Here is a 14,806-nt window from a genome sequence, read left to right on the forward strand (position 1 = left end):
AGTCTACAGCAGGAAGCTGTTCTGCCTTCTGCAGAGTAGTTCTGTATGACTTCCTTTGAAAACAAGCCCAGCTCTGACTTAAAAGAAACAGAAGCACTGAGATTAGTTTACAGACAAGAAACAGTGCAACTCTGGGATGTTACTGTGCCAGCTCAGTTACATGAGGCTGGTGGTTTGCTGGCAAGGATCTGCTCCTGCTTCCAGCACACCTTGCTTGTAGCATCTTTCTGTAGCCCATGGGGTGATTACTTGGGTGTCAGCCCAAGATGTGGTTTCCATAGCAGGACTACGCTTTGTGACTGTTTGAGCTGCTCAGTCTCTTGATTTTCCCTCCAAAATGTTTTTATGGTTTATATTTTATTAATGTATGAGGTGCTTTAAATATGTATTACTGCAGTTTACTACAAGGAGTTGATCTCCCCATAATTTAAGAGAACTTTCATTGGTTTTTGGGTAGGAATATAGGTAAAGCCTTATCCTTTCTGAAACAGCCTATTATTTAAATTTACTAGAAAAAACTTAGAAGCCAGTGGATTGTGTTTGCGGTGTTTCTTTGATTCTACACCTCTCTTTGGTACCCAAAGACTCCACACTTTCCTCCCAGCACCGTCTGTTCTGAAATGTCTTGATTATTTATTCCCCCCCCCCCCCTTAAATTTTGAATGCTGATATTAGGGATCCTTTTGTCAATGTTTAGCTAATTAATTTATTGTTAAGTTCTGTAACTTTCAGGGCAGCAAGGAAGATTAACTTGAATTAATTGAAGGATTTATATTTAAGCCTCCAAATGAATGTGCCAAAACTTCATATGGTATAGCTTTCAATTTTATTCCATGTGCTTGTATCCCTTAAAGCTGTCGGATTACATCTGCAGGGCATTATCCTTATCCTCCTGCCACTTCTGAAGCAGTGCATTATACTCTTTCCTTGGGCAACTGCTGGGATCATACAGCTCTTCCACACGATGTCAGCCTGCTGGAGTCAACTCTTGTTCAGTTGCACCAGAGCTGTGAAGTACCACTATCTGGTTGAAAGATCCTTATCTCAGAAGTGTAGTAATCTGCTTCAAAGCATAACACACACACACACACACACACACACACACAGAAGTTTGAGTTGGAAGGGACTTTAAGGATCATCTCATTCCAGCCCCGCTGCCCTGGGCAGGGACACCTTACACTACACCAGGTTGCTCCAAGCCATTCAAGCTGGTCTTGAATGCTGCCAGGGATGGGGCAGCCCCAGCTCCTCTGGGCAGCCTGTGCCAGTGCCTCACAGGGATGAAAGTCTTCCCAGTATCTAATCTAAATCTACCCTCTTTCAATTTAAAGCCATTCATTCCCCTTTGTCCAATCCCTACATGCACTTGCAGAAAAACCCTCTCCAGAATCAAGAGGACTGAAGCAGATGAACAGCTAAACTTTGAGCTTTGTCTCTGAAAAGAAATATAATGGCCTGTTGACGGCTTGGGAAGATAAGAACCAGGAAGCATGACTGATACCAACATAGAATGGGTGACTTAAACATAAAGCGAAGCTCAGGTTTTCTGGAGGCTGGGGTACAAAGGACAGTTCCACATAAGCAACTGTAAGGAGGCAAATTAGGACTCTCAAATGGGGAAGCTCAGAAAGTGGTAACTGCTTCAGTTTCTTCAGAAAGCTGTAGCAGAACAGTCTGGTGCCTGAGGAGCCCTGAGCATGGGTGTCTCTGTACCCAGAGGTAAGGGAAAACCTTCCCAGGACTGAAGTCTCTTTACTAGGACTGCTATGGAGATATCAGTTTAAGAGAGAAAGTGAAGTTGACTTTAGATCCATGTTGCATTTTTAGCATTCCTGTACCAGCTTAATAAACAGATTCAAGGCAAGTAAAAAGACAAAATAGTACAGTGTACAGGTGATGATAAACTCTGACTTTCACAGTGAGCCTACATAGAAACACAGAATCCCAGACTGGTTTGGGTTGGAAGGGACCTTAAAGCTCATCCAGTTCCAGCCTCCTGCCAAACGCAGGAATACCTTCCACTAGACCAGGTTGCTCCAAGCCCCGTCCAGCCTGGCTTTGAACACTGTCAGGGATGGGGCAGCCACAGCTTCTCTGGGCAACCTGTGCCAGTGCCTTAGCACCCTCACAGGGAAGAAGCTACTGTGGTGGTACTTGGTGTCTACTGCATCTTCATCCTTTGACTGTTAAGTCAAATGAGAGATCGGATCCTTCAGCTACTCAGTGTTTCTGACCATGCTAGAATCACCTAGAGGAGACTGCAGGAGTAAAGCCCAATTTGAGAGTAAGCCCTGCACACCCCTTCGGGGTTTCACTGACACATACCTTGGCAGAAGCTGGAAAGTTTCCAGATGTGATCAGTCTCTTCACCTTTTTGTGAAACAGGCATGGTCAGTCTGCTTTCAGTTTAGGGTGCTCTGATTACAGCAGGGGAACAAATGGCCATGGTAATGGCTTTGTCTGTCACATGATGACATACTGCATGCCAGTAAATGCTGTCTCCCGTTGAGTTTTTATCCTAGCTCTAACCCTCCAGGATATTTGAAAAGAAATAGAGTTGAATGAGCAATTTGCTTCCAATTATGCAATCCAGTGCCTTGTTACTGCATGCACAAGGACTGTCACAGCATTTACTTGCTCCTGGAGGCTGTCGTCCACTTGCACGTGTGCTGTGTGATAGCCACGTTGGATGCCAAGTAGTTATTTCTCTTTAGTTGTACAAGTGTTACAATTGAAAGGTTGACCTCTGATCTCAATGCAATCTTCTGAGAGAGTCTCAATTTCACACTATAATTACAAGGCCCTGTGTCTGAGTTTGGGCAATCCCAAGCACAAACACAGGCTGGGGAGAGACTGGATGGAGAAGGACTTGGGGGTCTTGCCCTAACCCTAACCTAATGGAGAAGGAGTTCAGGGTAACCTGGCTTCAGTGTGAGCTTGAGCCCGAATCTCCACCATGTGCTGGGCTGCATCCCCAGAGTGGGAGCAGGAGGTCGAGGGAGGGGATTCTGCCCCTCTGCTCCTTTTTGGGGAGACCCCCTGCTTGTAGCCATGTCCAACTCTGGGGCAACACCACAAGAAGGATGTGGAGCTGTTGGAGCGAGTTCAGAGGAGGCCATGGAGATGCTGTGAGTGCTGGAGCCTCTCTGCTCTGGAGACAGGCTGAGAGAGCTGGGCTGGTTCAGCCTCGAGAAGAGAAGGCTCTGGGAGACCCTACAGCAGCTTCAGTGCCTGAAGGAGCTACAAGAAATCTGGAGATGAGCTTTGGATAAGGGCCTGTAAGGACAGGACAATGGGGAATGACTTTAACCTGACAGAGGGGAGATTGAGATGAGATTTTAGGAAGAAGCTCTTCCCTGTGAGGGCGCTGAAGCCCTGGCACAGGTTGCCCAGAGAAGCTGTGGCTGCCCCATCCCTGGCAGTGTTCAAGGCCAGGTTGGACAGGGCTTGGAGCAACCTGGTCTAGTGGAAGGTGTCTCTGCCTGTGTCAGGGTTTTCGAACTGGATGAGCTTTAAGGTCCCTTCCAATCCAAACTAATTTGGGATTCTATGATTCTACGATAATTGTATTTATTTTACTGGAAATTCTTGGTTTTCATCACCTCCCCAGTCATTTCCACCCTGATATCCCTTCCATGCTATAAAAGCTTCTACTTGCAAACAGGCTTCTTCCACCTATCATTCTTGTATTGGAGACTATTATCTTGCAGCAATTCATCAGCTGTGTTTCCTTCTTGGTGTTTGAACTTTTCATCCGGTATCACAAGTATTTCCATCTCTTCCCTTGTTGGAGCATTTTGTCTTTGGGAAAGAAATACTCAGGAAATATTTCTAATTATTTTATCTCTTTAATTGGAAGCTGCTGTCCAAAACTGTGGTTTGCGTTTGAAAAGCTGTCAACTTTACTATGTGGTTTGCTGACTGAGCTCCTGTGTTACTGTGCTCTTGAGAAATTGTCTTATTCCTGTAAAAGTGGTAGAAGCTGGAAAAGTGGTTCTGGAGGCTGAAACCTTCTCTAGTTATTTATATGTGTGAAGTTCTTCTTGTTTGCTTGGCAATGCATTCCCATTTCATGGAAAGGAAAGGTATTTTCCATCATGAGGCAGTATTATGGTTGGCTGTAAGCAGATATTTGAAAGGATGAATCATTGGCTCTTGCTCTGCACATTGCAGGGAGAAAGAGCTTAATGACACTTGGAGCTGACTTCTCCATTGATGTGCTCCATGGCCTGGTGCAGAGGAGGCCTCCTTTGGGTTGGCTGGGTACCCTCACTGCCATGCAGGTGCAAATCTACTCAGCAGTTGTTCTGCTGGAGGATGAGCTCATCTTGCCCACTTGGGCTTTTTGCAGTAGCAAGCTCATCAGTCTGTGCAGATTGCAGCTCCTTCATGCATCCGTGTATGTGCTTGAGCCTTCCAGGAGAGCGGCTGCTTTGTTGTGGCAGGGAGGCTTGCAATGGCTGGTAGCACAAGTAGCATCTGGTGGTTATAATTCAGGGTGAATGGATGGCCCTGCCTGTTTGAAAAGCAGGTTGGAAAGCAGGTGCTGGCTGCTGCTACTTTTACTGTTTTTGCACTTCAAAACATGGGGTACAGCTTTTATTAAAATACCACTGCAAAATTAAGTAAATGTTACCACTTTTATCAGCCTGGCTGCTGCTGTGAACAGCTCTCATAGTCGTGTTATCACTTTCTAAATTTGCTGAAAGAACATTCCTTGGGCTAGTGCAAAACTGGTGGGATGGTGCTTTCTAGCATTGAAGTGTGTCTGAGTGACACAAAAGCTAACTGCAGGGAAAGGGCTCACAGCTTTTAGCATGGAGAACCTGTTTTCCTTCTGTCCTGTAGCGTAGCTCTTGCTGGTACTTGCACGCACAGTGGCTTCATCTGAAGACTTTCAGTTCTACTTTGACTTGCACTGCTTTTTTAAGAAAATGATGCTGTTGCTTAGTTGAATCATAGTTGTTAGCTCACGACATTTGGGTTAAAGTGTGTTTGGAGGGGATGTTCAAATACAAAAGGTAAAAGTCGCAAGCCACACGAAATTCTCCAATAGCATAATTTATAAGGAAATTGGTACTCTTTGGTTAACAGTAGGTCATGGTCTTATCATGGAAGACTGCTGAATTTTCAGAGCAGTTGCAGAGACTCAGCTGTGTAACTGCTGAACACTAGGAAACTGCCTGTTTGTCTGTTAGCATATGCTTGCTGTTAAGCCTGGCTTTAAGTGTCTGCTGCTGGGTAGGATAGGAGGCTTTTCTTGGCCTCTCTTGATACTGCTTTTGTAACATTCTTTGTTTGCTCCTTGAAATTTTTTTCTTCTTTTAGAGAATATCTTCAAAAAAACCCTCATATTTTATTCCCACAGTATTTAGAATCATAGAACCATAGAATAGTTAGGGTTGGAAAGGACCTCAAGATCATCTAGTTCCAACCCCCCTGCCATAGGCAGGGACACCTCACACTAAACCATCCCACCCAAGGCTTCATCCAACCTGGCCTTGAACACCGCCAGGGATGGAGCACTCACAACCTCCCTGGGCAACCCATTCCAGTGCGTCACCACCCTAACAGGAAAGAATTTGCTCCTTATATCCAATTTAAACTTCCCCTGTTTAAGTTTTAACCCCTTACCCCTTGTCCTGTCACTCCAGTCCCTGAAGAAGAGTCCCTCCCCAGCATCCCTGTAGGCCCCCTTCAGGTACTGGAAGGCTGCTATGAGGTCTCCACGCAGCCTTCTCTTCTCCACGCTGAACAGCCCCAACTTCCTCAGCCTGTCTTCATACGGGAGGTGCTCCAGTCCCCTGATCATCTTCGTGGCCCTCCTCTGGACTTGTTCCAGCAGTTCCATGTCCTTTTTATGTTGAGGACACCAGAACTGCACGCAATACTCCAGGTGAGGTCTGCAAGTGGACTGTGAAGTACTGTTAGAATTAAAAACCAAAACAAAACATTTTTGTGTCAAAGTTTTACTGAGAGGAGGGATTTTCAAAAATGAGGCTAGAAGTTAAATTTTAAAACTTCTTTCTATCTCTGTATGCAAAGATTGTTACATCATATTGAAACAATAATATATTTCATCTTTCATGATGTACAAAGTGTTTTGGTTTTGTGTGTTGGCAGTGTCTCTGAGCTTGGACAGAAGCAGAATTGTTCACTAATCACTTGCATCTCCCTCTACTGTGTTTTCCCCTCTGTTCCATCCTGCCGCTGACCTGAAGTTTGATGCATTCATCATCTTTTCTTTAGCAGTTGGGGTGAGGGAGTTAGGATGGCCACTGGCAGCCAAATGCTGAAGCTCATTATGCTGTAAAGCTGCCATAGAAAAAAGCTGCAGATCTAATGCAATCCAGTACATCACTGTTTTAAAAGCCTTCTCTTAGAAAGCTTTTCCTCTGCACTTCAGAACCTCTCCTCACACACTGGTAATGTTGCTCGTTTGCAAGGCAGATATGTAGCAGTCTTTTCTTCATAGAATTACAGACTGGGAGGGATACCTCCCACTAGACCAGGTTCCTTCAAGCCCTGTTCAACCTGGACTTGAACACTGCCAGGGATGGCACAGCCGCAGCTCCCCTGGGCCACCTGTGGCAAGGCCTCAGCACCCTCACAGGGAAGCGTTTCTTCCTAAAATCTCATCTCAATCTCCCCTCTGTCAGGTTAAAGCCATTCCCCCTTGCCCTGTCCCTACAGGCCCTTGTCCAAAACCGCTCTCCAGATTTCTTGTAGCCCCTTTAGGCACTGGAAGCTGCTCTAAGGTGTTCCCAGAGCCTTCTGTTCTCCAGGCTGAACCAGCCCAGGTCTCTCAGGCTTCTACCTTATGTTCCTGATTACTGAGCCTCCTGCTTTGTCTCAGACTTGACTATTAACTCCTTGTAGATGACGGTAAGCAACACCCAAGGGAGTGCTGCGAAGCTCAGTTTCTACTAAATAAGGGGAGTTTAACCTGTCATTTCTCTCTTCCCTTTCATCTATTCAACTTTTATAGTCTACTTGGTTTTATGTTCTGCTGTCCCTACTTGAGGGTGACATGGAGCAGATACTATTTTGCTCTTCTTCTTGTAAGCAGTAATTTGAGGTGAGGAGTTAGTCACTGCTGTGCATGTGGTGCTGTGGTGTCTGGAGTACCAAGGCTGTAAAAACAGATTGTGTTTTCCTGTAGCTGGGCCTAGTCTTAAAGCAAGTGGCAAAGGTGGCAAACTGGTTTTTGAAGCTTCAGGAGCATTTATCCTGTAAGGCTCAATGTAGCTGAAAATAACAGCATGGCTTGATGTCCTGTAGTGATAGGACAAGGGGAAATGGGTTAAAACTTAAACACTGGAAATTTAGATTGGATATAAGGAAGAAGTTCTTTACTGTTAGGGTGGTGAGGCACTGGAAGGGGTTGCCCAGGGAAGCTGTGAATGCTCCATCCCTGGCAGTGTTCAAGGTCAGGTCGGACACAGCCTTTGGTAACATGGTTTAGGTTGGACATAGCCTTTGGTAATGTGGTTTTAGTGTGACCTGTCCCTGCCCATGGCAGGGGGGTTGGAACTAGATGATCTTAAGGTCGTTTCCAACCCTAACTATTCTATGATTCTGTGTCATGGGGGGTGTATGGAGGAGGTTGAAAACATCTACCTTAGAGGCAGTTTCCAATTGAATGGTTTGTTTTGCATCTGTCTTCAGGGACTCTTCAGCATAGTTCCTGAAAGTGAAAGCAGAGTCAGCCCTAATGACTCACTGCTCACCATAAAGGCTTACAGAGTGCCACTGTTCCAGATACAACTGCATCTGCACCCTGAAGTACAGTCCACTTCCGTTACAGCTCCGTGTGAGCAAGCCCATCTGTTCCTGAGCCAAACATACCTAAGGGTGAGTTGATCAGAGCCACTTGTTCTTACTCATGCTTTAAGTTGTTGACCAGAAAAAACTAGGTTTCACTTACTGGTTTTGATCTTGTCTTATGTCTGGTTTTGTTCCTTAGGTAGGTTCTTACTGCTAATCCATAAAATACAGCTTTTCCTTGCTCATTTTGGTTAGAAGAGATTCACTATGTTAATATTTTTTTTAAGCTACAGAACAGCTTAATTTGGATTCTAAATCTGTAACCGTTTTACATTTTAGTATTATGTTACCAAAATGCCCGTAAATGATCTAGATTCATAGGTCCATGCATATTATTTTGCTTGGGAAGACATATTTCGTGTTTAATATAACTAGTCCTTTTTAAAAAATAGTTCTCCCAGGTACCACCCAACCTTTCAAAGTCATCTGAGCCTGCTGTGATCTTGCACAATTCTGTTTAAGATCCATGCAAACTGTCTTGGCTCACATGCACTTTTGACTGGCTGACTATGAAGTCAGTAGCTGTGTTGGCTCAGATGGAAAGGCTCCTGAGCCTTGTGTCCCACCACTGCTTAGAGAGTAAGGCAAGCACATTGTGGTGCCAGAACCTTTCTAATGATCCGTGGTTTAGGAATTTCTTGAACAAGTTGTCCAGATCTTGTAATTTTTTTTCCAATTAATATCCCATGAGGGATTTTCTTCTTCCCTAGTTAGCCTTCAGTTAATTTCTTAATATGGAACCTTTCACTGTGCTAAAAGATAACATACCTCAAATGCAGAGAAGAGTCTGAGAGCTTGCTTGCAGTGTTCTCCAGTGACATCTGGACGTCCAGAGACTTGCTTGTATGACCAGTGTCTGGCTTCCCAAGTAATGTTGTTATGATCTTGTCCCAGTGGCAGCCTTTCATGTTTGAAAGGTCTTTGCCTTTTTTTTTTTTAACTTTGTGGTGCCACATGCGTATTGTTAAATTATTTAGTGATTGTAGAATAATAATAACCTCTTACAGGATATTCACCATGACTTCTACCTTAAATCAGGTTAAACTTGATTCTTAAAAGAATAGCATGTGGTTAGTCTTAAAGTTACTTTTTATTCTGGTATGCCTGAAGTGCTTAAGTAGTGAAATGATGTCTTTTGTAAGGCTTTATTTTAGGTGAAACTTTAATGATCTATAGAAATACACCCTATGGCTTGAAAAGTCACTTCTGATGAAATGGGGGTCTGAATCTTCTTGCTCTTACTAGCATTCTCAGTGTATGGTTTGGAGAGACTACCCTACAATCTTGGTTGCTAGCGGGCCTGTATTTGATCCAAACCAGTTGAATAAAGAACAAAAGAATGATTGAATTAGTTTTTGTTCCCAAAAAGGGAAGATTGGTTTGACACTAGATCTAAACAAGAATAAACCTGCATGGAAAACACCCCTTTCGAAATTGCAGTTAGATCTGTAGGCACTAAAATGGTGTCTGTAATTCCTGTTTATTTCAGGGTCAGTAATTGGTGCTTCTTTGAGGATCCAGTTGATGTAGGCACGTTCCAAAAGATATGTTTATGCACAGATGGACTAAGCCATTCACTGTTAAATCTACAGTTTGAGATATGCCGTTACTGTAAGTTCAGCTCTTCACAATTTTGGCTATTTTGTAGACTCTTTCTGGAAATGATACTGAATAATTCTGATAAGAAATGAGACCCTTAAGAGCTCAGCCTTTGTTTGGGTGGCTTAGCATTATGTCTTTATAAAGAACAAATGAAATTGGTTTGGTAATACTTAGTACTTAAAGGGTAGCAGTATGCTCAATTTAAAGTGTGCTAGGCACTGTGCTAGACAAAGTTGTTCCTCTGTATCCAAAAACCATGGAAGAAATGGGAAATAATAGGTAGTATAGAAAGGAATGATGTGTGGGTGACACCTACTTTACCAGGGACACTTATTCTTCCTTCCTTTCCCCCACCCTGCAATAGATTTCAGGTACAAACTTTGTTTCTGAGGTGCCTTATCCACCAAGACTGATTCTGTTGACTAAAATAAGAATTCTTTTGCTATTCATTAGAAGCAGAAACACTGACTCTTGTTTTGGATTTGATTTTTCAGACCTCCTTCTGGATGACCAATGTGTATTTTAACTGATTGTAACAGAAACTAAGTCTCCGACTTCCCATTCATTCCAGCTGGTAACAACACTTATAATGCAAAAAAAATCACGATTCAGGATCCCACAAACATTACTCTTAAAACTTTCTAGATGATTGTAGTTGCTTTGGTTGTGTTCTATGCTAGCAGAAACCTTTTTCAAGGTTTACTGTTGACTCTAGAGCACCACATTCCCTGTTTACTGGGAGCCCTGAGGGCTGGCAATATGGGAAACTCATGTGTTTGCCGCGATGACAGTGGAGCAGAAGACAACGTGGAATCTCGGAGTTGGCAAACGGAGAACAGTAGAGTACATGTACCTGAAGCAAGAAGCCACCCAAGGGACCCTGTCCGTCCACCCAGGAGGGGTCGAGGGCCTCATGAGCCAAGAAGGAAAAAACAGAATGTGGATGGGCTTGTACTTGACACACTGGCTGTAATTCGGACGTTAGTAGATAAGTAAGTACCTCCTCAAGGAATAATCCAACATGAATGAAAATGTTCTTGTCTCCTCTCAAACTGTGGCTCCATCCTCTCACCGATCTACACCTGACCCTCCCTGAAGCAGCGGCATGTTTCCATCTGGAGACTTAGGAGAGGAGCACTTTTCCTAGGTAATAGAAGTAGCTGCTAAGTGTACAGGTACAGACTATTCCAAGAGCTGATAGCTTTCTCACAGTTCCTGTCTGGCCCTACACCCAGGTGGGATGAGGAATGTGCTCAGTGTTTCTTACATGGCACAGTCTAGGAAGCAACAAACACTCCAGAGTCTGGGAACTTCTGCCCTAAAAATTGGTGGCTGTGCAAGACTTTTGTTTTCAGGCTGTATTTACTTCTTTGGAAATGGTTAAGCAGAGCTAAGAGCTTTGATCTTTGTTAACTGGTATAAACAGACTGAGGTTTTCTCTCCATTTGTGACTGCATGTTGTGACTGTTCAACTCCTGATCCCACTATTGTGTTCTTTGCATGCTCAAAGCATCTATTAAGGGTGTGGGGGATATTTATGATTTTGTCCTATTTTGTTTGTTTGTTTTGCATTGCTTTCTACAAAGCTGTAAAAGGACCTTTCAAATGATAGGATAAGTTAGCTCATCATCTTTTGGGTTAAGTTCAGGCTAGGAACTGGAAAGGCCAAAACAAAAGGAAAAGAACTGTTCTAGCTTCACAGCTGGGGTTTGAGTTTAAGGTCAACGAGGATCAGAATGGGAGCCTTGATTCATATACCTGCTTTGTTACTTTGGAATATGCCTGCAGAGGAGGAGTTTGCCTTCCTGCTGTAAAATGCCTTAAATGGAAATACCAGCATTTTATTTTTTTTTTCCTGAACACTTAAATCTGAGGGGTTTGGGTTTTTTAACCAGGTTTTATTTTGTGGTCTGTCTTCAAATCATAAAGGTATAACTGTTTTGAAAGCCTTTCCCTAATCTTGCATGCTCTTCCCTCAGTTCAGCTTCTTAAGTTGTTTCACAACACTTCATGCATAGCTGATCCTGTTCCTGTGGATCTTGCAATCAGTTTTGTAATCTTGTAAGTGCTTTCCTATGCTACTGAGGGACAATTAGCAGTTATTTTGCTGATCCTGGAGTCCTGTTGCTGACAAATTTCTGAAGCTGTGTTTCTTGGTTAATACAGGCTCCAATGAAATACTTTCAGACTCCCATAACCATGTGGGTTGAAAGGGACCTCATGAAGCTCATCCACTCCAGTCTCCCACTTAAAACTCAGGTCTAGCAGAAGCAGGTGGCTCATGATTTTATCCAGTTAAACACTGGAACATCTTCAGGATACAGAGAATCCTCCACCTCTTTGAGTCCCGATTCTAGTGTTTGACCATGCCCATGGCTTAAATAGTAAATACTTCTAAAAGCTGGAATTTCCCATATTCTAACACATGCCTGCTGTGTGCGCTCTAAAAGTCTGACTCTGCTCTTTCCTATTGCACAGTTGCAGACAGCAGTATGATACCTCCTCCTTTCTACTACTCTCCCTTAAGGATGAGCAAACCTATTTCTCATAGCTTATGTTTCTGTGTCATGTTCTTTAGCCACCAGCCATCTTGGAAGTCCTCTGCTAGACCCATTTCCTTGTCGTGATACCTGGATGTGGGGAGCTCAAAAATGAGTTTCACTTGGTTTGTATTAAAGCAGCTGGTAGGCCCCAGCTGTTTTTTTAATGCAGCTAAATATTACAAGCTCTTGCAGATAAGACAGAGAGGTATGTCTATGAATAATGGAGGAGTCTGTTCATAAGGCAAACTCTCTAAATGTGCCTGAAAAAATGTAAGGAGCTGTTCTGCTGGACTTGAAGCTGATGGTAAGCCCTCATTAGATTAATAGGAATGCTTGCTTGGGGAAAAAAAAGTCACATCTGGAAGTCTTGGTTTTCAGTGTAGGTGCAACACTGTAGGAATAAGTATGTTCTGTTGTCACCTGTTCCTCCTAGAACCTGATTTTTCAGTTTTGAAAGCACTACAATGGAAGGAAATGGTAGGGAAGCTGACAGATCTCTTTGCATGTCAAAAAATGTGCAAGAATAAAGTCATGCTAATGTGAAACTATGTAAATAACAGCAGGCTGGAAATATGGGCTTCAGTGTGACAGTAGAGCCTTGGAAAGCAGAAAGCAGCGGTCCAAAGAACAGAAATCAAACCCATTCTTCTGACATTCTTTTCCAAAATGTATACTCAAAGTTAATGCATGGGAACACTCTGAAATGAAATGTAAAGAAGTTGTTACCCTGTGATCTACAATGAATTCTGGTTTGCTTCAGTTTTATTGTTAGCTTTCAATCTCAAAGTCTGAACCTAAAATATATCTGACAATTGCTGTTTTTTCCCCTTGTGTCTAGAGGTACCTCTTTTCTACAAGGAAAGAAGTTTCATTTCCTAGCCTAAGAAGGATAAGTGCTAATTTTTGGAGTTTATATGAAGTGCTGCTTTGCAAATTTAAGAAATTACAAGATTGACTGCTTTGTTTCTAAATGAGGAAGCTCATCTGGAAAAAAACTCTTCCCCATAAGGGTGGTGGGACCCTGGTGCAGGTTGCCCAGAGAAGCTGTGGCTGCCCCATTCCTGGCAGTGTTCAAGGCCAGGTTAGATGGGGCTTGGAGCAACCTGGTCTAGTGGAAGGTGTTCCTGCCTGTGGCAGGGGTTGGAACTGTATGAGCTTTAAGGTCCCTTCCAACCCAAACCAGTCTGGGATTCTATAAAACTTCATTTTAGCCTTGTCTTGTGGAAATATTCAAGCTTGTGTTAATTTGCTTGGTATGAAAAACATGTGCTTACAGTGAATCTCTTTAGTCACAACAGCTTTTTCTCTTCTAATTAATCTCTCCAAAGTAGGTAGTTTTATTATCTGCATGATTAATCTGTGTTGAAAGTTCCTAAAATTCTGTATTTCACATTTCCAATTTAATTTCAGGCCTGTGTGATAGAAATTGAGTGTGGCAAGAGTATCTTTCTAGCCTGGGGTTAATCTGCAGTGGCCAAATAAGGCATTTAGGACATGGCTGCAGTGCCTGATTTCTGTGCTGCTTAATAAATAGGATTTTGAGATCTTGCTTTAGGTACTCCCAGCAGCAGTGCATGCTCAGATGGACAGACCTGGCCATAGCTTCTTGTCCTTGGTCCAGCACTGAGCCTCAGGAACCGATCTAATTTGAACTCTTTATGGTTTTCCTGTTGGAAAGGTGACTGAGTTAAATAGCTTCTATTCAACTGCCTTACTTCTTACAGCTCGTTACTGAGTTTGAAATCTGTGATGCTCACAAGTGGCTCACCTTTCAGTTTTGTGGGTGGTTTTTGTTTTGTTCTCTTTTAGTATTTATATATTTAGCAGAGAATTTCTGGGGGAAAGTATGTTTAAGCTGCATCCCCTGTGCACTCCTCTTGGCTCACTTCACAACCTCTGACACAGTCTTTTGCTTCATACTTTGAGGAGCCCTGCTGAGCAGCACTAAGCCTAAGGATTATGCTCAGCTTTTCAACATGCAAATATGGATCACCATTTTATTCATCAGCTATTGTAGATATGCAGATGTTGACTCTGAACCAGAGAAAGGCTCTGTTCCCATCTATGTTTCAGATCTGAAAGTGGTATTAGCAGTCTGCAGCCTATGTAACTTCCTTTTGTTGAATACTGGAGTAATTTCTGTCTGTGTATTATCATTTAGTGTATTATGTTGATAATTGTGCATAATTTTTGACCTGTGTAATATCTCTTTCAGTGACCAGGAGCCTCCTTATTCAATGATCACGTTGCATGAAATGGCAGAAACAGGTATCAAGGCATTGTGTTGGGCATTTAAGTTGTGATTCCAAAGCAAACAAATGAAGGCAAAAAAAACCCCAAACAAACAAACAAAAAAACCCAAACCAAAACAAAGAACCCCACAAAAGAACAAAGCCACAACCCTCCTTTGCAAAGATGAATGCGTGTGAGCAGCATGAGTTACAACTTGTTGTAGCTCTAGGGAGGTGGGATCCAAAATACAGTTCTACCAGTTCTACCCTCAGAAGCTTCACTGAGCTCCTTGCATTTGCCTCAGCTTTGAACTCTGTTAAACTTTCTATGTGAACTCTCCAAAAGCAGCCAACGGATGTCCACAAACTTCTTGTAATGGCATTAAACCGTAAGCCACAAAGCATTTTCATCTGCAGCAAGGCGGAGCCAGCCTAGATGGATATGGTAGACATGGTTTAAACCCGTGAGCTCCCATGCAGGCAAATAGTACATACTTTTTGTTTGGGGTTTTGTTGTCCTTACCTCTACGTTATTGATGTAGCCGTTCCAGCCGTGTCCCTAAGTTCTCCTGCAGTATGAGCTGTGTCAACATGGGCTGTTTC

The 14,806-nt window shown here is 43.1% G+C and overlaps 1 protein-coding gene across 6 annotated transcripts in view; it reads left to right on the forward strand.

Annotated features, from left to right (window-relative positions):
• RSPRY1 (ring finger and SPRY domain containing 1) overlaps positions 1 to 14,806 on the forward strand; it is a 42,299-nt gene that overhangs the window by 6,201 nt on the left and 21,292 nt on the right. For 4 of the 6 annotated variants that reach the window (XM_065661573.1, XM_065661572.1, XM_065661571.1 and 1 more), the window contains exons 2-5: positions 7,669 to 7,854; positions 9,317 to 9,438; positions 9,924 to 10,421; positions 14,188 to 14,240. In XM_065661573.1, coding sequence (XP_065517645.1) covers positions 10,075 to 10,421; positions 14,188 to 14,240 — 400 coding nt within the window. In that variant the 5' untranslated portion in view covers positions 7,669 to 7,854; positions 9,317 to 9,438; positions 9,924 to 10,074. Of the gene's footprint in view, positions 1 to 7,668; positions 7,855 to 9,316; positions 9,439 to 9,923; positions 10,426 to 14,187; positions 14,241 to 14,806 lie in introns of those variants that run through there. The other 2 variants (XM_065661574.1, XM_065661577.1) reach the window with 2 other exon arrangements.

Source organism: Lathamus discolor, chromosome Z (assembly GCF_037157495.1).
Source record: "Lathamus discolor isolate bLatDis1 chromosome Z, bLatDis1.hap1, whole genome shotgun sequence".
Classification (NCBI taxonomy): domain Eukaryota; kingdom Metazoa; phylum Chordata; class Aves; order Psittaciformes; family Psittacidae; genus Lathamus; species Lathamus discolor.